This window comes from Miniopterus natalensis, chromosome 13 (genome assembly GCF_054644295.1).
Source record: "Miniopterus natalensis isolate mMinNat1 chromosome 13, mMinNat1.hap1, whole genome shotgun sequence".
NCBI lineage: Eukaryota > Metazoa > Chordata > Mammalia > Chiroptera > Miniopteridae > Miniopterus > Miniopterus natalensis.
Genome location: NC_142093.1, coordinates 39,641,473 through 39,664,573, shown reverse-complemented (window position 1 = coordinate 39,664,573; position 23,101 = coordinate 39,641,473). Strand labels below are relative to the sequence as shown.

At 49.6% G+C, this 23,101-nt stretch overlaps 1 protein-coding gene across 4 annotated transcripts in view; it reads right to left on the bottom strand.

Moving 5' to 3' along the window:
- The window catches only part of DYSF (dysferlin), a 191,880-nt gene extending 169,788 nt beyond the window's left edge, over positions 1-22,092 (bottom strand). For 3 of the 4 annotated variants that reach the window (XM_087823630.1, XM_016202598.2, XM_016202600.2), the window contains exons 1-2: positions 21,796-22,092; positions 533-588 (exon numbers count right to left, since the gene is read on the bottom strand). In XM_087823630.1, coding sequence (XP_087679756.1) covers positions 533-588; positions 21,796-21,883 — 144 coding nt within the window. In that variant the 5' untranslated portion in view covers positions 21,884-22,092. The remainder of the gene's footprint in view (positions 1-532; positions 589-21,795) is intronic. The other variant, XM_016202596.2, reaches the window with a different exon arrangement.
- Between the last annotated feature and the right edge of the window lie 1,009 nt (positions 22,093-23,101).

The window sequence follows — 23,101 nt, the reverse complement described above, 5'->3', positions numbered from 1 at the left end:
AGTGCCGCACTGGGAAGGCTCAGCCAGAGGCCCCAGGACCTTCCTCAGAGCAAAGGCTCCCCTGTGCGTCCCAACCCCATCCACACAAGGCATCCAGGGCTTCCCAACCACCATCAGGGAGGCATATGAAGGGAGGTGGTTAAGGGAAGGGGCCAGCAGGAGTCAGAGGAGGACCTGGGAGGGCTATGGGAAAGAGGTGGGCTTTGGGCGGGGAGAACGGCCTGTGTAAGGGAGACAGACAGGCAAGAGAGCCCCCAAGCACCCTCTACCTGGCTGTGCAGAGCTGGAGGCATCAGAGACAGAAGTTTTACTCCTCCAGGTGCATGCCCACATCCCAGGGAGATGCCTGTCTACCTGGTATGCCAGGCCACCAGGTTCCAAGTGCCAGGGGGATTTAGTTGGCACACTGGAGCACCAGCCCCCCCTCCTTGACAATACTCCTGGGAAAGCCCCCTTCCCGCACGAGCCCCCTGACTGGTCCCGACAGGCAGTGGAAGCAGAGAGGAGAGGGAGGGTGAACAAGCTGGCATACCTCATTCCACACGGGGTTCAGGCTGTTCTTGATGACTTTGGTTCTCTTCTTCACCCCTATGAGAGACACGAAGAGGGGGTGAGAGACTATCGCACCCCTGCACCTCCCCCCAGGGAGGGTCAGCTTCTCAGACACGCGCTGCAGCTCACCTGCCCAAGGAAAGCTCAGGAAGCAAAGGCTGCCCTGGGACCCCTGCGAACCCCCCAGTCTGCACGAATGCCCAGCGCCCATCACACGATCACACGGCTGCCCTCTGAGCTCTGGGAGGGAGAAGCAGCAGCCCCGTCAGAGGATGTTTTTAAAGGAAAATACCCAGGCTGACTCTTCTTAATTATTTGTTACTGTTGTCCCTAATTTTCTAAGTAAGATTTTTCAATTGTACATTTCTGACTCTAAGAATGAATGATCTTCATAGAAAAGATTCCATTTTTCTTTTTAAAGTCAACCACCTCCACATATTATATGATTCCATTTATATGAAATGTCCAGCATAAGCAAATCAACAGATAAGCAGTTTCCAGGGGCTGGAGGGAGATGGGAATGGGGAGTGAATGCTTAATGGAGGTTTCTTTCAGGGGTGATGAAATGGTCTGGGGTTAGATAGTGATAACAGTTGCACAGCATTGTGAAGATACTAAAAACTATTTAAATTGTACATTTTAAAATAGTTAAAATGGTGAATTTTAGAGTATGTGAATTTTATCTCATTTTTTTAAAATCCAGCTTATCCTAACCTTGAAGGGATCTGTTGGAAGCAGGCTGTCCCAAGGCAGTTCTCTCTGTCCAGGAGGGCTGGGACAAGGTAATACAGGATGGTTTGGGGTAGGAAACAAGAAGCACTAACACTGTGATGGCGGAGATCAGACCCACAGTGCCCCAGATGACAGACAGATGCCCCAGATGACAGAAGCTCTCCTCTGGAGCCTTGGAAACAAAAGTGTGGATGAGAGGCACAGAGGGGCTAAGCAAGTTCCACTCTTCTATTAAGCATCAGAACATAAATAATTCTGTGTTCAAGTGGATGATTAAAAATGTTCAGCAAGACACAGAATTTACATGTGGGTTCTACCCCACCTTTACAAGGCTCTCCAGTGAGAAGCCCTTGGTTTCCACCTGGAGACTGCTCAGCTTTTACAGAATCTGGACCGTGAGAGCCCCTCAAGCCTCTGGAAACATCTCCAGAACACCTGAGGCCTCCTCTGAAGCTGAGCAGTGTGAGCACTTGTCCGGTTTCCATGAAGTACAGCCTCCTGGGGGGGGTCAGTCCCCACCTGGGACGTTTCAGAGCAGAAAACAGAGGAAAGCAGAGAGGTGTCAAGGACATGAGCAAGGTTTGGGGAAGGATTTGGAGGAAAGAAGCAACAGAGGAAGAGAGAGCAAAGGAAAATCATGGTAAAAGAAACATGTGTGGGAGAGAGGCAGAGCAGGGCCTGGTAGATTCTAAGGCAATTATATTGAAAATCGTTGCTCCGACTCATTAAGTCTCTTCCAAGATTCTGATCCACCTCTCCCAGTGGGAGAGACAGAGCTCCCAACCCCCTCTCACCACCTGTGGAAAATCAGTGATGTAGGAAAAGAACCTGAACTTTGGAATGACACAAACCACCACAGAACACTTGTTTTCGGTGAGACCTTGGGGCACGATTCTCAAACATTCTGGTCACAGGACATCACTCTTAAAAATTATTGAGGACCCAAAGAATTTTTATTAAGGTGGTTTTTATCTATTGGCTTTTACCATGTTCAAAATTAAAACTGGGGCATTTAAAAATATTCATTAGTAATTAATTTTAAATTAATAATAACAAGCCCAGTACACATTAACATAAGTGACATCTTTTTATGAAAAATAACTATAACTTTCTAAACAAAAGGGGGAAATAGTGACACTGTTTTCATTTTGCAAATCTTTTTAATGCCTGTCTGGGTTCTCATACCTACTTCTAAATTCATTATGTTGAGACGTCTTGTTTTGGTTGATATCTATAAAGAAAACCCAACCAGATATATAGTTGGAAAAGGAGGCATATTTTAATAAGTTTTCAGATACTTGTGGATATCCTTTGATACTACACCAAAACTCAACAAGCTGTATTTCTTCAACTTAGAGGTGTCAGTGTAAAATCTGAAAGCAGATCAGTGAACATTTTGTACTCTGTTACATTAGAACCCATTGTTCTATTTTGCATTTTGAATGCATGATTCTGTAACTTCCTGCATTGTTCAATGAGCTATGTAAACCTTCCAAATGTTGACACATTTCATTATATAATACCAAAAAATCACATTGATTGACATCACCATCAATCTCATCAGAAAATTACTAAATAGTGGAAAGCTGGAAGACGCAAGTTTGCTAAAATTCCAACTTTTGTTTGAAAGCTCAAATCTTATGATTGGCAACATTCAGCTTGAAGTGGCAGGCTCACTCATTCATTTTCAAGAAAATGTCTGCCAAATGCCCTAGTCTGAATAATTACAGTTTCTCAGACATTATTTCAAGTAAAAGAAATTTTTCATGAAAAAAAAATGGCTAGCTTAGCTAGCAACTTAAGCAGTCACACAAGTGCTTTTTCTTGCAACAGTCATTTTTTAGTGTGTAGTGTGTAGCAGAAGTACTCTACCCATACTTCCCAGTTCAACACACAAACTATTACAAACACATACTTGAAGGTCAAGATTAATAAAATTAATAATTGTACTGCTTTATCAAGGGCATTCTTCAATGAAATTGGCTTTTTTTTTTTTAACTGCAACTACATGAGGGTGAGGAAAAGTATAATTTGGTACCAGGACCTTCATTAGTATTAAGGCACCAACTGTTTCACCTCCCATCGCTATCACTGCAGATGTCAACACAGTGAAAAAGGCAAATGGTATTTTAGTGTATTGTGAAAATAGTTTTGACCTTGCTGACCTGCTCAAAAAGTCTTAAGGATTTCCCAGGGGCCCATGCACAGCACTGAAAAACCTCTTAGGAAATTTATTAAACACTTCAACCCCTGTTTCTTCATCTGTAAGATCATAATAATGCCTCCCCATGGGGTTGTTGTGAAAATTAGACAAGATAGGATGAGAGAGGTGCCCGGCATACAGCATATTCATTAAATGTAAGTTTACTTCCCCTTTCCTCCCCTCTGTGCCCCACTCTGAAGCATCCAGTGAACTCCTACTGATTCTTCAATACCCAGTTCATTTTCTCCTCTGATAAGCCTCCCTTGACTTTCCCAGAGATGACTGTAAGCTGTGACCACATGTACCAGACATCAGGATAATTGTGTGCTTCTGTGTCTGTCTTTCCAACCGCACCATGAACTTCAAAGCGCAGGCACCATGCCTCACCATGTTAGTAACCCTAGTATATAATGAGGTCCCCAGTAATTGGGCGCTGAAAGAATGGTTCCTTTTCTCTCCCAAGTTGGCTGCAAGTTCACTTCTTCACCAGAGGATGGAATCACTGTTCTCAGAGAACTCCCTAAGAATGCATTAACAATATGGCTGTGCATCGACGAATGGAGGGGCTAAAAGAAGGCACAGTGGGAGGAATGTCCTGGGAGGGGCACCAGTTATCTTTTCAAAACTGCTCCAGGTCTGCCCTGTCTGAAGCACTCCAAATTTCCTTGTTGGCTATGTTGATGTGGCTGCACCAGGCATTAGACACATGGCCTTGGAGTCAGTCAAATAACAGCCACTACTGTGTGATCTTAGGCAGGGCTTATAACATCTCTAGGCCTTAGGTCTCTCAGCAATAAATTAATAATAATGAGTGTCTACATTATGGGGTTTTGAAAGGATATAAGATGTTATCTAAGCATCAATGTCCCCTCCATCAACTTCCTATGATCTACAGTAGTAACATGGAAAATTCCATTTGCGGCCTCTTTTGAGTTGTCCATTTGGAAGCATTTCCTGGTGTTCCTGACTAGTATTAATTGAGCAGTGTCTGTGTGCCAAGTCCTGTGCAAAATGTCTTTTAAACATTTTCCACTTCCTGCCTCCCCTGAGGATGATGGGAACAAAGGCCTTCAATTACATTTCCACCAAGTCCTGACGAGAAGGGCCAACTCTGGGACCCTCTGGATGACATTGGAGGGTCGATGATGGTCACTACGGCCCCAAAGAAGACCAAGAAAGAAATGAAACATTAACTTAGCACAATCACATGCCTTACAGGCGCCAAGAAAAAGGGAAGGCACACTGCTAATTAGGGAACAGTTAAGAAAATAGTTCCTTCCTCATCATGAATTCAGACTTGTCCTGTCCTTGCTAATTAATTTTGGCCTAAAGAGATGTAGCCTTATGCACATATAAGAGACTCAATAGGCAGAGATACAGGAGAGCTCACAGCTCATGCTGGGATTTAGGGGAGGGGGCTACACCCTCTCCCTAGATTGTTCTACAGAATTGGGGGCAAGCAGGCATCTGTGAAAATCATGCTGAAGCCATGGGGTGTTCTTCCAGACTGAAAGACTCAGTGAAGAAGAATAAACCTACTCTTTTGTCCCCCATGAAAATTCTTCACTTGTTTCCCCAAGCCTACCCATTCATTCATTCTACCCCAGACTCCTAGACCAGAGTCCCAGTCTCCCATTGTTGCACAGTAGTGATTTTCAAACTACTCACTGGGACCCATTAGAGAAAGGGCCATGACATCAATTGAGTGAGTTGACCAATATGTCTTTGTAATGACAGAACAGACTGAAGAAGAAAATATCAAAGTACGTCTTTTGTTAGAAAAGCACTATTACTTGAAACTTTTTATTATATTTTTACATACATATTTATGTATGTGTACTGTACCTTAATATAAAATGTCTTATTGTATGTAACAGTCCAAAAAGTTTGAAAAGATTGCCTTAAAGGAACATTGTCTGAGGAGAACTGAAGAACAAAGAAGTCACCATCTTGGCCCTTGAGCGCCAAGAGCCAAGATATGTGGCAGGAATGATGTAGAACACTGACCTGGTCCCTGACTGAAGCCAACTCCGATAAAGACCATGGGCTGAGGAAGGGGAAGTGAGAAGGTCCTCAGAGACAGGTAAGAAGACAGACCATCGCTGGGGCCACCTGGATGAGCAATCTCCACTGGCAAGAGCCCCACATACATCTTGACACCTAAATGTTAGATGTGGCCGTGGCCTTGCATAAGGAACCACACCACTGCCATTCTGCTCACTGCCTGGTAAAGTCCACCTATTAGTGGCCAGGGTACTGTGCCCCACTGTGGCCTGAGTCCCAGGCCCATCTTGTGTGGACAGACACATCTCAGAGGCCCCAGGGCCTGGACACGCACAAGGGTTACAGTGTGGAAAGGAGCAGCCAAGCAGCTACCAATCTCCAGTGAGCAAGATAGGACAGATCCCTCCCCCCAACTCAATTATAAAGGTCCCAGTACATTTGGAAATCAGAAAAAATGCTTGTTTTTGTGACAATGATGACACTGGGATCTTTGGGGCAGGTGGGATCATAGAGAGCACAAACTCTAAAGCAGAAGTGTTCCTTGAGGGCATGCACCACAGTCTGCAATGTGGGAAGGGTTTTATGCCTGACAAAGGACGGATTAAGGAAAGGCTGAGAAATACAGGTCCATTTCCCTCTGCATCTCTAAGGCACCAAGGCCCAAATGTCCACTGACAGATAAATGGATAAAGAGAATGTGGGATAGCCATACGATGGACTATTACTCAGCCTTAAAAAGGAAGGCAATTCTGACACATGCTACCATTTGGATGAACGTTGAAAACATTATTCTAAGTGAAATAAGCCAGTCACAAAGGAAAAATATTATATGATTCAACTTATATGAGGTGCCTAATATATCAAATTCATAGATACTGAAAGTAGAACAGAAGTTACCAGGGGCTGGGGGTAAGATAGGGAGTAAGTGGTTAGTGGGTGTGGAGACTCAGTGCGGGATAATGGAAATGCTCTGGAGGTGGGTGGTGGTGATAGCTGCACAACCACGTGAATGTGTTTACTCTGCTGAACTGTACACCTAAAAACAGTTAAACTGGTAAATTTTGTTGTGTCTATTTTACCACAGTAAAAATCATTTTACAGCACCAGGAAGTGAAACAGCTCAACACTTAGAGTGAGTTGCTGTCCCTAGTATATGGGGGACACTGACTTTCATGAGGGGAATGATGTACACAAGTGTACAGATATTTTTCCATACCCGTTATGTGCCTGGTACTAGGCTGGGGGCAGGATTAATGAAAGGGGCTGCAGATGCCACAGCCACCCTGGCCTCATATCCAAGATGAGAAAGAAGCAGTCCCTGCTTCCTGGAGCTGAAGATGTAGGGGAGAGGACCTGATATTTCCATGGATGGGCCCACTGAACCAGCGTTCTGACAATCACACCCTTGCACGGTGCCCCCCAACACTGATCTGATCCAGTCCTGGGTCTCAAAGTAGGGCCAGAAGTTTGTATTTTCATGCCTCCAGAAGCCCTGAATGTCCATGTTAGATCTGCAGCTACTCTGCAGGAGGGATTGTGCCAGGGGCCTTGTGGAAAGGAAAGAGAGGCCCAGGAGTCCCCACACTCTATCAGGGGAGTGGTGGGAGTAAAAATAGGGACAGTCACAGGTTATATGAAAGTCCAGCAGGGATTCAAATAGTTACTTATACACCCACCTTCATAGCAGCATTATTCACAGTAGCTAAAACGTGGAAGCAATCCAAGCGCCCATCAACATATAAATGGATAAACAAAACGTGAGATGTACATACAATTGAATATTATTCAACTTTGAAAAAGAAGGAAATCCTGACACATGCTACAACACGGATGAACCTTGAGGACATTTACTAAGTGAAATAAGCCAGTTACCAGGGACTCGGAGAGGAGGAAGTGGGTGCATCCATATATTAAAATACATTTTTAAAGGTGTGAAGAATATTTACTGACATAGAAAAATGCCCCTGGTTTATTGCTGAGTGAAAATGTAAATTGACAAACATTTGAAAGAAGACATCTGGAATGGGATCACTCTAAAAAGAAAGGCAAGGGGTCTGGGGGATTCTGGTGGAATGGTGGGACCAACAAGACTCTATTTCTTGACCTGGGTGATATATATGTGTATTCCCTCCATAATTTATTCATTAAAGCAGGGTTTCTCTACTTTGCCACTATTAACATTTAAGGCTGGATACTTATTATGGGGGGGAGGGGCTGTCCTGTGCACTGTACGACGTTTAGCAGCACCCGGGCCTCTACACACTAGATGCCAATGGCGGGAGTGAGCTCTCCTGCGCACAGGCGCCCACCCTCCCCCCCACACACACCCAGTGATGACAACCCAAAATGTGTCCAGGCAATGCCAAATGTCCCCTAAGGAATGAAATCACCCCCAGGCGAGAATCCCTGCATTAAAGCATGCATTTGTATTTTATGTATTTCATTTGGGTCTTAAATTTCACAACTAAAATTGCTTTTTTAAAAAAATGGAAAAACATAATCTTGATGGGTATATGTCAGATTATTAATAAATTAATTCATAGTGCCAAGATTTGAGACCACTTATTACTCTTGCCTCATGCCCCTACATAACATCTCCTTTTATACATTGAGCACGTATTATGTTCACAAAAAGAAAGCAGAAGGCTATTTTCAGTGCTTTAAAGTCAATTCTAATTTTTTTGTGTGTGTTATTGTTTTTTTAATCCGCATCCAAAGATATTTTTTCCCCATTGCTTTTCAGAGGGGGGGGGCATCGATGTGAGAGAGTCGCATGGATTGGTTGCCTCCCACAGGCTCCCCAACCAGGGCTGGGGATGGAGCCTGTAACTGAGGTTCGTGCTCTCGGCCAGAATCGAACCTGGGACACTTCAGTTCATGGGCCGATGCTCTAATCACTGAGCAAAACCAGCCAGGGCAATTCTAATGTTTAAAAAGCCAGATTCAGAGAATCCAGTGCCCCCTTAGCCCACCTTCCCTACACAGGTGAGTCAGGTCTGCCCCTCAGGTGTGTCAGCCTTCAGGTAGTTCTGTAAGATTCCCCCAGGCTCCTGCCCAAAGTTTACAGGCTCCCCAGGGCGGGGTAGCTGGAGAGACATGGGGAGGGATGAGGGAGAGAAAAGAGACAGTAATGACTCAGTCTTCTCGCTGGTGAGCCTGGGGAAGCCAATAGAAATTCACCAAGTGGGGACACAGGAGATCCGACCTTCAATGAAATAAAAGTTTGAATCCTAAGGAAACAGGGATCTGGCCTTGTTCTTGGATGCATCCCCAACACCTGGAACAGCACCCTGCCTATAGTAGGTGCTCGATAAATATGTGTTCGATGAACTAAATGCATGAAGAGAGGAACATAATCACACTATAGGGCAGAAAATGGGCAGGGCAGAAGACAGGACAGATCACTAAATGCTATAGGAAGTGAAGCTGCTCACTCACAAAGACAATCGTTCAAAAATACCTACCACGACCCAGGTACTCATGGTAGCCTTAGTTAACTAATTAATTAGTACATGAACAAAGGAATGATAAGGATTCATTAATCACCTCTACCCTGAAGCCTTGAGACAGGGAAACCAAAAAAGCACCCTCGGAGTCAGGCCTTCCAGAGCTCATGGTCTATTTTGGGAGGCAGGTCCTGAAATTACATCCGAGGCTGGAATGCTGGGGGAACAACTGCTTGGAAAGTGGGGCCAGCCAGGCCCATGCACTTGGGGCAGTGTGTGGGAGCCAAACACACAGTGCAGGCTGGCTTCTCCGCAAGCAGGCCACAGACTCATCTGTGCACGAGGGGGTTGAGCTCAGGGATTCTCAACCCTGACAGAGCATTTGACATATTTGGAGACTATTTAAAAATACCTATATCTGGGCCACTCCTCCAAGAGAGAAGGGGGACAGGGAGGCTGGCAGTGAATTTTTTTAAAGCTCCCCACGTGACTCTGACATGCAGCCTAGGTTGAACACCTCAGTCTAGATGATCTATAAATTCTGGGTCCAATTCTAATGGCCTCCCTCTCTAAGCATCAGCTCAGCCCCCAAACTCCACCATGAATTCCCCCTGGAAAAGGGGGACATGTCCCATTAATTTCACCTTTCACTATGTCTCACATCAAATGCTCTCAAGGTGTGTTTCCAAAATGGAACAACCTGCATCAGGTAGGTGATCAGTTCTGATTTTCAGGTCACTTAGACCTGCTGCAGCAGAACCTCTACGGATGGGACCCAGGAATCTGTCTTTCAAGCACACTCTCCAGAGGATTCTCAGGCACAGGAAAGCGTGAAGACCCCTGCCCCACACTGCATGATGGCCAGGGGCTGGACCAGAAAAGACACAAACCCTACAGAGCACCTATCTGCACCCAGCCCTGGGCATCCTGATGCCCAGAATAGGCTGCTGGTCTCAGCAAGTCACAGGGTCCTAAGTGTGGAGCTGAGTACTGAGCACAGACCAGCTTGGGTGAGTGGGCTAGCCGACCTAACAAGGCACTGGGCATCCAGAGAGGAGAGACTAATGATAGCTAGGGGAATCCTGGGTGCCTCCCTGGAGAAGGTGTTATTGCAATGGGGCTTTGAAAGACGAATGGACTTTGAACAATTGGATATATTACATTCTGTATTTCACTTTTGCTTAGGGCTTGTCTGTGCAGAAACAGTAAGGCATAGTAAAGGGTGGGGCATGCAGAGATTGGGGGAGGACAGCTGCTGTGCAGGCAGGGTACCTGGCCCAGGGCAACAACCAAGAGGGGCCTCAAGAGATTACCTATTAAGTCACCTACCTGACTCAAGGGCAATGCCCAGTCCAAGCACTGGTAGCTCCCTGCCACAACCACGACCTGGACATATTATTTAATTTCCTCAGGTTTCCATTTCCTTATCTGTAGAATGAGATGAGTAGCTACCAGAAAACTTCTACAGAATCAGGGAAAGAGCTGTAAACAGACCCAGAAGAGTTCCAAAGCATCCAAGAGAACTAGGCTGACATAGACCCCAGGGCTCAGGGTCCTTTGGGAACTTTCCAGCCAGTGGCAGGCTCACAGTTTCTGTACAGGAACCACTTATGCAGAGTCTGATGGATGGGGAGAGCTGGGAACCTTGTTCTGAAGTTGCATTTCATAGTGGACACCCAGGAATATCACCAATTAACAAAAATAGCACTTTTCTAAAATGCTTCACCTCACACTTTTCAAAAGAGAAATACAATGTAAATTATCTCATAACAAAGAATTAAAGCTGCACATAGTTCTCACCTGGCCAAACTGTGTCTTACATCCTTGGTTATTAGTATTGGGGGGTGCTTGGGGAGCAGATGGAGATCATGGGTCAGAGCTAAAAGTGCCCCCATTGCTTTCAAGTCTGTAGAAAACACCAGCCACTTCTTCCTATAGGTTTGACCATCTTTTGTGATGCACATATTTTTTTAATTCCACGAAACCACAGGATATGCATCCTGATTAAGTGGAAAACTCTCTCTCCTCTCCTTATTTATCTTTCTTTGCAGAACTAGGTCCTGACTCACAGCCATTGTTCCTTCTCTTAATTTTGACAGATCTTTCCTCTTCCCTTTCCCCTCCTAAAACACCTCCTCCCATGGGAATGAATGCCTTAAAGTAGGGGGTTAAAGGTGCCTGTAAGAGGGGGGTTGTAAGTCCGTTGTTGCTCCAAACACACCCCACACACACACACACACACACACACACACACGGGGAGGGAGGGGTCCTCTCTTGTCTAAGCACCACATGTAGGCACTTAGGCTCTTTGAATTTTAATAAAACATCCTTGACACCCCTGGAAATCCTAGTATCACGGCCCTATCTGGCCTATTCTGTTCCTTTTACTCCCAACGGAGACCTGGTGGATTCTACACGGCCAGTGTTCAATAAAGACAGGAGCATGAATGAATCAATAGCTGAACGAGTGAATGAATGAAATAAGGATTTCGAAACACGCCGTCTACAGGCCCAGATTCCTCTCTCTGTTCTGCACCCGTCTGCCAACCCACCCTTGTCCCCAGGAAGGGCTCGAACTTTACTCCCTCTGGGTATCGGTCTTAGAAAGTGGTAACTGTTGACATCCTACAGCACATTCACTTTTCCAAAGTCTCAGAGCCCCGTGGCACTGACGGGGCTCCGATCTTTCATCCTCCTCGCTCTCTGCAGAAGACGGGGCTGCGACTCCCGTCCCTGCTGATAGAGGAAGAAAACTGTGGCTTGGACGAAGGTCAGCGCTGGCGCGGGGCCAGCAGAGCGCGCGGTGCGTGGGGAGAGTCGGGTGGCGCGGGCCGGGGGCCAAGGGGCTCTCACCTCGGAAAGTCAGGCTGGCGACCGGGTCGCTGCGCTGGTCCTTCTTCGCGCTAGGGAGGCTGCTGGCCCTCACCAGCAGGCAGCACAGCATGGTGCGGGCGCCGGCGGGGAGCGCGGAGGCGCGCGGGCGGGGCGGGGCGGGAGCGTGAGCACCAAGTCCAGACACCCACCGAAGGGGAGCTGCTGCCTTCGCTGAGCCTCAGCAGAGGAATCCGAACGCCCGGGTGAGGCCGCAGGGAGGACACCGGACACTCGCTGGGTGGACCCTCCCCATGGCGGACGGGGCGGGGCAGGGGGCCGGCGCGCGCCCGTGGGAATCCCGGCCGCGTCGGGAATGGCAGCTCCACGGGCAGCGTGCAGACAGCGGGGGGCCTCGCTCTCGGGGGGGGGGGGGGGGGGGGGGGGGAGGCCGCCGTCCGGGATTCCCCGCCCAGCCTGGGCCCCAGGACCCGTTCTCCCGGGTGCGACTTCCCGGCTGCCGCCCACGTGCTGCGCTCCTCCCGGCTGCGCGCCGGCCCGCCCGCGCGCGGAGGGCGCTCGGTGCACGGCAGCTAAAGAGGAACGGGCGACGGTAGGAGGACGCGGAGACCCAGCTTCGGGACAAAAATGTGTCTGCGGGAAACCGCGACTCGGCGCGAGCGCTGAGGACGGGCGCGGAGTGTGCGGATCCGCGGAGCGCGCGCTGCGCCGAAAGCCCCCACGCTCCGTCCCGCTCGGCGGGCGTCAGCCCCGTCCCCGCGCTGGGAGCCAGGCAGCCCGTGCGGCTGCTGGGAGCATCACGCTCCGACGAGGCTCGCGCCCTCCCGAACCCGCCTCTGCGCCTTCTTCTGGGCAGTCTGGACTCCCGTATTTCCAGAGGCAGGGGTCTGTGTCCAAATTATATCGCGTTCCTGGAGCACAAGGCTCCACCCGCTTGCTGCGCATTTGCTCCCTGGCGTCACCCTCCACAGCAATCTCTAGGCTCCTTCGCCCCCACCGTGGGGTAAATTGATGACAGCGTGAGCCTTGAGTGGTGACAGCCCTTAGCATGCCTTCCCGCATGTCTCGTTCCTTTCCAGCTTATGAACTTCTTGACCACAGGGGCCCTGGCTTCTCACCTCTGTACCCCTACACTCCAGCACCTAGCACCGGACAGGTCCTCCTCCCCTCTCCCAAGTCCTCACTGACTTTTCTCAGCCTAAATTCAGCACAAAAACGCAACGCTCTTTCTCCTCTCTTATTTTGAGGATCCAGCATTTGCACGCGGTGAAACCATGACCTGGTAAAATCCACCTCTGCCTCCTCCACCCCAGCACCCTAGCCGCTAAAGGTGCTGGAGAATAGCACAGCTAACCTGCTCCCTGCCACTTGATATTTGGGGCCCCTGACTCAGGTGGGCCCTCACTCCTGCCTGGCAATTATACTAATTTCCCATCTCTTCAGTCTCCCTCTCTCCTAGACTATTTCACTTTTCTCTACCCAAGCCTACAGCACCTCATCGCCATCTGCACCCTGTTTGCTTCCTATTTATGAAGTAGAGAACTTCCTCAGGCTCCCAGCCCCCTGGCCCCATGCGCCTCTGTGCCCAAATCCTTTGCCTTCCCTCCTGTTATTATGAATGAATCATTTGTACTCCTAACTAAGGCCCACTGGCACTGATGCACTAGATCCTGGTCACTCTCACCCACCCAATGACAAGTCTGAGGCTGTCCTCTCCTCAGCCTTCTCTAGCTGGCTTGGGACCTCTTTCTCCTAACTCTGCCGCTCTCCCTGGGTGACCCTGCCTACCTTCATAATGAGATAGACACCTATGGTCCATTGGCCACACTGGAGCCAGGCGATCTTAAAACAAATATGATCGGGTCACTACCCTGTGGAAAACGCCTCAAAGGCCTTCCATGCTCTTGGGATGAAGCCCAGATCCCTCACCTCCATCCACTCAGCCCCTCACTCAGTTCCAGCTCCAGTGGCTTCTGTTTCTGGAACATGCTGAGCTCCCTCCCAACCTGGAGCTCTGCTGCCCCCTCTGCCTGCAACTGCCTACAGCCTTTCTCTCTCTCACCTCTCTCTCTCTCTCTCCCTTTAATTGTTTTTCTTAAAATATAGTTGGCATACAATATTATAATAGTTTCATGTGTACAACATAGTAATTCGACATTTATATACCTTACGATGTGCTCACCATGATAAGTCTAGTAACTATCTGTCACCATGCAACTTCCCCATTCATCCTTCAGGCCTCAGCTTAAACATCACGCCCCTGGGAAGCCGTCTCTGACCTCCTGGTCTAGGTTGCTGCCCCTGGCAACCAAGCGCACAGCAGCACTTTTCTTTCTTAGCACAGTCACAGTTGGAAGGAATAACAGTCTAATTACTTGTTTGATGCCTAGCTAGACATTGGAGTCAGTCAGTAAGGGGAGCGACCAAGGCCGGCTCAGTCAGCCAGGCATCCCAGTGCATAGTAAGCCCTCGCCAGCCCTCCCCCCAGGGTTGGTGTAGAGAACATTGTCCCAGTTCCTTCCACCCCAACATGAGGCTAAGCCAGTGGTTCTCCAAGAGGATAGTACTGCCCCCTAGGGGAAGTTTCAGATATGATGCTTTGGGATTTTTTTTACTGTCATAATTCCTGGCTTTGCTCCTTTCCCCACCACACCCTGCCCCCTATTGCTCTAATCCATCACTCAGCACAGGAAATCTGTGGGGAGCATATGGAACATTCCCAGGGAATCTTCCAAGGGACTTTTACAAACACTTGGCTTGTGTCCAAGGAACAGAGGCTCCGCACACCTGTTCTGTAAACCAGAAACGCAGCAGCTGGTGGCCTGGTTCCTGGACACTTCCTGAGGCCTCTTTTCCATCCCAGCCTTCAAGTTCCCGCCATGACTGCTGTTCACTCCCCAGGGCTCCGCCCTGATCAGATAGCTGACTCTTCCCTTGGGGACGTCATACTGGAGCCTAGTACTCAAGGGGGCTTCCTCCCACAGGACCTGTGTCAGGAATGCAGCTTTCATGGAGAGTGAGAGTGAGACTTCCACTCATCCCCCTCCTATATGTTCTCTCCTTTTTCCACAGAAATTTTCCATAAAGTTTAACTGGGACACATAGCCACCCAAACAGAAAGACTTAATTTCCCAGCCTCCCTTGCAGCTAGATGTGGCCATGAAAACAAGTGATGACCAATAGGATGTGAGCAGAAGGGATGTATATAACTGCCTGGTTGTGTCCTTAGAGGGAAGGGGCATGCCTGCCCTTGCTACAACAGACTGTGGTGGTGAGCCATCACCAACCATGTTGTCAGCATGAGGACAGCAAAGCAACAAGACAGAAGGACTCTTAACAGCCTCATGGGTCGGAACTTTACCAGCCAGGACTGCCTGCACACCAACTATTATGTGAGTGAGAGAGACTGTCACGTTCACACCATCATTAGTTAGAGCTTGCTAACAAACAGCCAGGTCTGTATCCCACCGAAAACCACAGGTAAGGGCAGATCCCTGGCACCCCTGGCCACCCCAGCCCCATGATGAAGGTGATAGAGCCAACTTAGGAGCCATGTTGTGTAGCAAGGGAGGGAGGGGACATATTTTGAAGCTGAGTTTGCATAGCAAACCTAGTTTTCACTTAAGATGTCATGTTAACTTTGGTGACATTTGGGGGCTAACAGAAGCAAGGGGGAGAGGACTGAAGCTCATCCCCATCACCCCATTGACAGTCCCAGATAGGTGCTGACTGATAATCCCACATGAGAGAAGAGTGGCTGCCTATTTTCCAGAGAGCTTAGGCCCAAGGTCTCCAAGATTAAATGAAACACTGAGCCTCGGATGCTGTCACTGGTGTCCCCGGGGTGACACATCCAGGTCATAGACCTGTTGTCTTTGACAAATACATGTTTTATAACAATATTGTACCTTAACTAAACATTAGGAGATTTCTCATACCAATCTGGATTTTGCCTTGTCTTGAAAAATCAGAGAAGCTGGCACATGGGCCCAAAGTCTCTAACGCTCATCATCCAGCACCTGTGGACGAGGCTTTTCCCTCTGACCTCATCTTAGTTATGCTACCTGCCAGGCTCCCATAGGCATGTGAGTTTGTGACTCCTATCCTCTTCTGTCACTTATTTGGAGTCATTCCTCCCCTACAGTCAAGGAAGAAATACTTTAACAGGCCCCTTTTTGCTGTTGGAGTTGGGCCGGCTGGCTTGCTCTGGCTCAAGTCTCTGTTTTTTCCCCAAGGCCTGACATTAGGTATCCAAGAAGCAAACAAACCTTGCCCTTCTGCCCAATGCCATTGAACCTGAGGTGAACACTCTGCATGTGAGTTAACAGGATTCCTTCAGGGCACATGTGCCAAAGTCCCAAACCTTCTAAGAGTATGGGTGACCTGATGTATCTTTCTGCCCTCTCCCCTCACATTCATTGAAGAATATGTGCCCTATGTATATCCTAGTCAATCCAAACAAAGTGACCAAGGGGCACCTGCATGTCCACCAAAGGCATCAAATGCACGCACAGAAAGTAATGATTCTGGCTACAGCCATGATTATGTGACTGCCCAGGAAGAACCATCCCATAGTTCTATGCTTCCATCCAGTCCACCCTTTTCTAGCTGTGTGACCTGAGGCATGTGACTTGCCCCTTCAGAGTCTGTTTCCTCTTCTGTAAAATCAAGAAAATGATACTTTCACAAAGGTGTCGGGAGGTTTAAACCAAACACTAGCACCTCCAGCACAGTGCCTGGTGCACAGTAGGTGCACAGTAGGTGTTAGAGCTCTTCCTGCTAACATTTCATTTTAGTGAACCAATCTGGAAAGAGACTGGCAGGCGGGTAGTAGAGAAAGAGAAGAGTCTGGCCTGGGAAGAAGGGCTGAGAAGGCTTGTGGGCCCAGTCACCCGAGGGATATTTGTTCTGAGAAAGACCTAACACTGTGGGGAGGGCCACAACCAGCCATCGAGCAGTAGACAAATGCCCTCGGCTCAGACGGGGCTGCTTCAGGAGTGGCAGCCAGAGGAGACAGGCCCAGAGTCCCTGGGGGTACTCTCACTACTTGGCCCATGGTGCCCAGTCTGGTAGGATAGTGGATAGACAAGCAGAGCTGATGTTAGGCCTGACAGGGCAAAAAAGATAGCAAACGGCTTCTTGGATATGTGCAGTTATTTCTTAGTATGTATACAATACATGTTAACTGTAATAATTATTATTATAATAATAAATAGATATAATAATAATAAACATGCGTTGAGTGCCAGGCACTATTCAAAGTGCATTATATGAATTAACACAAACTCTTCAGAACCATTCTGAAGCAGGTACTATTATTATCAATGCTTCGCAAGTGAGGAAACTAAGACACAGAGTGGTTAAGTAACTGGCCCAAAGACACACAGCTGGAAAGAAGCAGAGCTTAGATTCCAAATCCAAGATTCCAGGCAGTCTGGGTCCAGAGTCAATGCTCTCAGCTACCATCCTTCTCTCCCTCTTGTTTGATGCTCTTGTCCCACTGGAATATGACCAAGGCTGCCAACTATCTGCTTTCCTGAGCCCCTCCACCCAACTTCATACTGGACTGGTACCCAAGGTTACACTGCTCCCTCCCTGGAGGCCCCATGGTACCTGCCACACCCATTACAGGCTGCCCACCTCAGTGTCCCATTACCTATGATCCTGGCCTCAGCTTATCAGACCCTGAAAGCCACCAGGGGCCTGCCAGAGGCCTGTGAGATGACCTGGCACAAGAGTGGGTACTGCCTAGAGGGAGCATTCTGGGCCAACTGGTGACTAAATAGTCCCATGAGATCCAGAGAGGGTGATGCAGAAGGGCCCCTCTGACATAAGAAAGCATCCCCCAGACCAGAGTGCAGGAGTGAGGCCATCTGTGCCTGGGAGAGAAAGGGAGGGAGTGGCAGTGTGGACAGTACTGAGAATGTGAGATATGTCAGGATGTGAGCAGGCAACCTCAGACTGAGACTCGGCTCCAGGGTGTGAGCCAGACCTGGATTCAAATCCTGCCCCCATCCCCTTTACTACTTGTCTCTTGTAAATCAGAGCTAAGACCAGCGGGAGATGGTAGAGCAAGTAAAGATAGGGAGATGATAGAGTGGGTAAAGACAGGGCTCTGGAGCCAGATCTCGTGGGCTTGCATCCCAACTCCACTACTTACTAGGGTATAATATGAACAATTTGTGCTTCAGTTTTCTCATCTGTAAAATGGGGGTGATGATAATTGCTACCAAATAGAGTTGCTAGGAGGATTACACATCTACATATAAGTACGTCATACAAATTTAACTGGAACATAATATAGCATATAGTAAATGAGTTCTATTTAGAAGAGTGCCTAGCACCTAATAAGCACAACATCAGTTAAATATGTCTCTTTCAGAGGACTGTTGGGAAGGTTTAAAGAAACAGCATCTGAAAATGGTACATTGTTTATGTTTAGTGAATACCCATTCTCTCTCCTTGTGATTAATACATTTTCAAAATCAGAATCCTCCATCTTTTGGTCATCTGTCTTACACTGTGTTCCCTGCTGGGCACCCCAAGTACAGGGGAGCTCTGCTGAGTATGGATTTGCCCAGGTGTGGGCAGCGCAGAGTATGGCTATTCATGAGTCTTGGGTGCTGATAACAACAGAGGGACTGATAGTGGAAGTGGGGTGAAGGATGCTTTAGCCACTGTGTGACCTTGATCAGGCCCCTGTGCTTCTCTAGGCCTATCTGCTCATCTGTAAAGGAGGGTAATATCCCTGACCTTTGACCTGTCGACGAAAGAATGTCCAGCCTTAAAAAAATTCTTATAACAGTTTAAATTATAAGAATTATTTTTAAAAAATTCTGTAACAGTTGAGCCACAATTGCAGGGAAGCAAAATCTCAATGGATTGAGAGAATGCTCCAGAGAAAGGCAGTTTTACAGCTATTTTATACATTATAATCAAAGGAAGAGCTGTTAGGAGGGTCTCTTGAAATTCATTGGTAATAGATTAGGGAGGCAAGAGAAAGCAAAGCTGGGGGCGGATCTTTAGGATTAGATAAAAAGTAAAATGGAGAGACACTTACTCCCTTTACGTGGGTGGGTACAGGATAGTTAATATTTACACATAGAGATGTGCCCCGAGGGGTTGTGAAAAGATTACTTTGACATTTCAAAGGTATGTTGTCTTAGATGCAAAAAGGCAATAGACAGGCTCACTTAAGGTAAAGACTGACCTTTGTCAAGGGAGTTACATGCCGAGGACGTGACCATTTGCCACAACCCACTTTTAATTAGGAATTTTTATGTTCATACCGTTCTATGTGGTTACTTTCAGTCTCTGAGTTTGTAAGGGCTGCCATGCTGGCCTCCCCTGAGCTTTTCAGATTTAGTTTGTGCCCCTTTTTGGACCACAGGCGTCACAAAGCTATTGTGAGCAGGAAATGGATTTACATGTGCTCTGAGGAGACAAGAGGTGTCACTGTGTGATATTATAACCAGGTAGCCAAAGGAGGGGCTTTATGAGCCCAAACCTAAAGGGCCTGGGAGGCCAGATCAGGGCCAGCTGGTGAGGAAGTCTTCCCAGAAGGCTGTTTTGCTCTGGATAGTGTGTCCCTGAGACCAGAGCCTTCCCTGTAATCATTCACCAACCTGACCCTGGCTGGGAGGAGGTTTAGCAGGCCTGAATGCTTCAGGGAGGCCAAATTTGGACATGGGCTAAGAGCTTGGCCAGTGCAGGAGGTGGAATGTGGCCAGGGCTGCGGGAGGGAGGGACTGCATTCCCCATGACGGCCTGACAGTGACTGCGATGACTGCAATGGGGGTTCCAGCCAGCCCCCTCCACAGGCTGAGGACACTCACAGTCAGCACAGAGAACTTCGTTTCTCCCCAGGGAAGGGGAGCCCACTTCTAGGAGCCTAGCAGCAGGAGGGCAGGATTGCAGACATATCAGGCAGATCGGGGGAGGGGCTCGGTCAGGGACAGGGACAGGGACAGGGATGCAGGGTGGGAAAGGTTGGTCCACAGATGGCCCTTGAGGCTGAAATAATGACAAGAGAGGAGCCACACCAGCAATACTTCCTGTGGGTGAAGTACTTCTGGGGTTAGAAAGTGCTTCCCCATTCGTTATTCATTCTTTCCTTTCTCCCACTAGGGTTCTGAGCCTGGCCTGGGTAAGGGGACCAGGGGGACCATAAAGTATGAGGTAAGTGTGTGTTTGGGGGAGGGGGGTATTAGGAAGTGGAGGTATGATCAGGGAATGTGGGGGACAATCTGGACACCAGAGGAGACAAGACCCTTAAGAACAAAGGCAGGGGCTCTAAGGTGGCCCCTCTCAGGGTTCATTTGTGCACTAGACAGCTCCAGAGGGTGCTGTTCACAAAGCCTGCTCAGCCCTTGGGCTGGGAGGCGGTGATGGGGGAGGGGTGCTGGAGGGAGAGGCAGCTGCTCAGTGCACAGGGTGCCTGTCCTCCCTCCACAGCCCGAGAGTATCCTCCCTCCCCTCAGCCACAGGGATATTTTCAGTACAAATGCTGCTTCCTGGAGTTGTACAACATGGAGCCCAGGGTCCTCAGCCAGGCTGCAGGCTTGGGCTCTGCAGGTGAACCACTGGCCTGGCCTGGCCAGAGCTGAGAAAACAGGAAGTGTGAAGGCCCCCTATTTATGCCCTTCTCCTTCCCCTGGAAACACATTGCTAAAGCTCATTTCCAGAGGCAACTGTGGGAAACTGGTGGAGAACAAAGCGGCATGTCAGGAAAAAACCACAGCTGGAGTGTCACCTCTAAACACAGCTGGAATGTCACCTCTAATTCCCTCTCTGTCCCTCCTCTTGGTCCAGGCTGCTTTCCTGGCCACAAGCCCAAGAGTGTGTGGCGCACACGTGTGTGTGTGTGTGTGTGCGCGCGCGTGCCACAATACCTCTGTGTGTGCTGTTGTGAACTCGTGTCTGAATTCTCTGTGTCTAGTCCTTGAAATATCGTACGTGTCACATGCACTCCCAGATGTGCTTGTGTCTGGGAGCGTAGGTGCACACGGGCGTCTGGGGACAGGTAGATCCAGGACCTCGTGAAACTGAAAGGGAAGTTCTGCTGGATGACCAGGAAGTAGCCGATACTATGATTTTCAGGGGCCTGGGATACAGCCAGATCTCTAGGGAGAAGGGGTGACTGTAATGCACAGGGTGGGTGGAGAGGCAGCTCTCACACTCTTGCCCCTTGGTCCTCCCACAGTATGGCTCCAAACCCCAAGACCCCACTGTGTAGCCCCAGCTCTAGCTTGGCTCTAAGGGGGTGGAGGGGAAGCTGATCAGCCCAGCCTTCATCTCTTGAAGAAAAAGTCCTCATAACCATGTGGAGATCATCCTGTAGGAGATTCCAATCTGATAGAGGAGCAGGCTCCTTCCTCCAGAAAGCCCCAATCTGGATGGAGATACCACCCCCAGATATCACTCCCCCCCCCCCCCAATGCTCCATTCTCGGGGCAGGGGGAGAAAGTCCTTAGAGGTTGGTGCTGGTGGCAGCCGTTTCCAGCTGCTAACTTTTCCCCATCCTGTGCCCAAAGCCAAGGTGGACTGGTGGATGGTGTCTGCCCCCAGCGGCTGCCTGCCTGCCAGCCTAGCCTGTGACAGAGATCAAAGACCCAGGCCTGGGCCCCGGGGGAAGAGAGCTGGGCTATAAATAGGCCTGGGACCCAGCCTTCGGGGAGAGTTGGGGAGCCTGACAGTACAGTGCTCTGCAGCCCACCGCGCGGAGAGACCTCGGCTAAGACATCTCTGTGACGAGAGATCCGGGCCGCCTTCCAGGCCCACCTTAGCCCGGCCTGGGCTCAGCTGCCCCGCCGCTGCCCGCTGCTCGGCCGCCTCCCCCTCCTGGCCTCAGTTTTCCTTGGAGTCGCCCCTCCCAGAGGACCCATTTCTTTGCAACCCTCAAAGTCAGCCTGGCCGGGGCGGTGAGTCTTGCCTCTCATCCGGGAGCTGCCCGGAACGAAGAGCCGCGGCGTCCCCCTCCGGACCCCCACCCTCCCCGCGTGGCGGGGGGTCCCAGCCCCCTTTTACCTGCAAAGACGGCGGAGCAGTAGGCATCGCTGATGTCGGTGTCCGGGGTCCGGACGTTCTCGGCATAGAGGATGAAGACCCTCAGCATGACCGGCGTGAGTCAGGGCCCTGCGCGCCCGGGGCGTGGGGAGGGCCGGGGGAAGGCGCGGGGAGCCGCGTTACAGCTCGGGGGGGATCCCGCCCTGGAGAGCGCGGGCCGGCTCACTGGCTCCCTTCTCAGATCTGCGGCTCCTAAGGAGGAGCAGGCCGGCCCCGGGCGGCTCCGGGGGGCTCCCCGCGGCTGCGCTCCCGCGGCGCTGACCCCGCAGCTCAGCGCGCCCTGCGGGGAGAGCCGGGCTGCTGCTCCTCTTCCACCTGCGGCGCCCCCGCGGGCTCGGCTGAGCTGAGACTCAGTGCTGCGGCCGCGGACTCTCCCAATGACACGGCATTTTGCACCTGGCGGCGGATCAGTGCGCTGGGCGGCGGCCGCGGGTGGCCCGGGGCTGCACGGGCTCCGGGCGCCGGGAGCAGCCGAGAGCGCTCTCGCGGCGCGACTGCGACGCGGCCCCGCCCCCGCCCTCCCCCTCCGGCCGCGCGGGGCCGAGCCCGCCGCCTCCTCGAGCCCCGGACGCGCTGCTGCGCTGCCCCGCGGAGCGGGCGCACGGCCCCGGGGAAGACCGGCTCCGGAGCCCGCGCTTTTCCCAAAAGAAGCGCCCGCTGAGGAGTTTCATTGACAAGGACTGCCTGCCGACTTTAAAACTTTGCCCCCTCTTTTCTGGTTGTAAAAGCAACATAGGCTACTTTTAACACAAAAAGCATGAAAGAAAGAAATCTCTGAATCTACAAGAAAAATAGTATTAACGTTTGGATATATACCAATCCAGGCTTTTTCCTGTGAACGTAAGTATAGATGCATATAAATTACAGTATTTATTATATATCTGAGACCCTGTCCTGCTATTTCATGTAACGTTTTCTTGCATCATTAAAAATTCTTCGTAAACAATTTTTTTTCAATAGCTACCTAGTTTTCTATCATATGAATGTACTAGATTCGCAAAAGTTTCTCCAATTTTACACATTTAGGCTTCTTTTTATTAATATAAAAACTGGAATAGAATCCCATTTCGGTCCCCCTCTGCTAGCTCCTCAGATTGGATTCCTAACCTTGGAAAAAGACAGGCCCTTTTTTAGGTCCTAGTAGTACCTATTGCTAAACCGCTTTCCCGGAGCCGCGTGGATCCGCACTCCCAGCAGCTGGGTGACTCACCTTCTAAAGAGGGCCGGCTACTCGGGTGAGTGCACAGCTGTCAGCAAAACTTCTTCC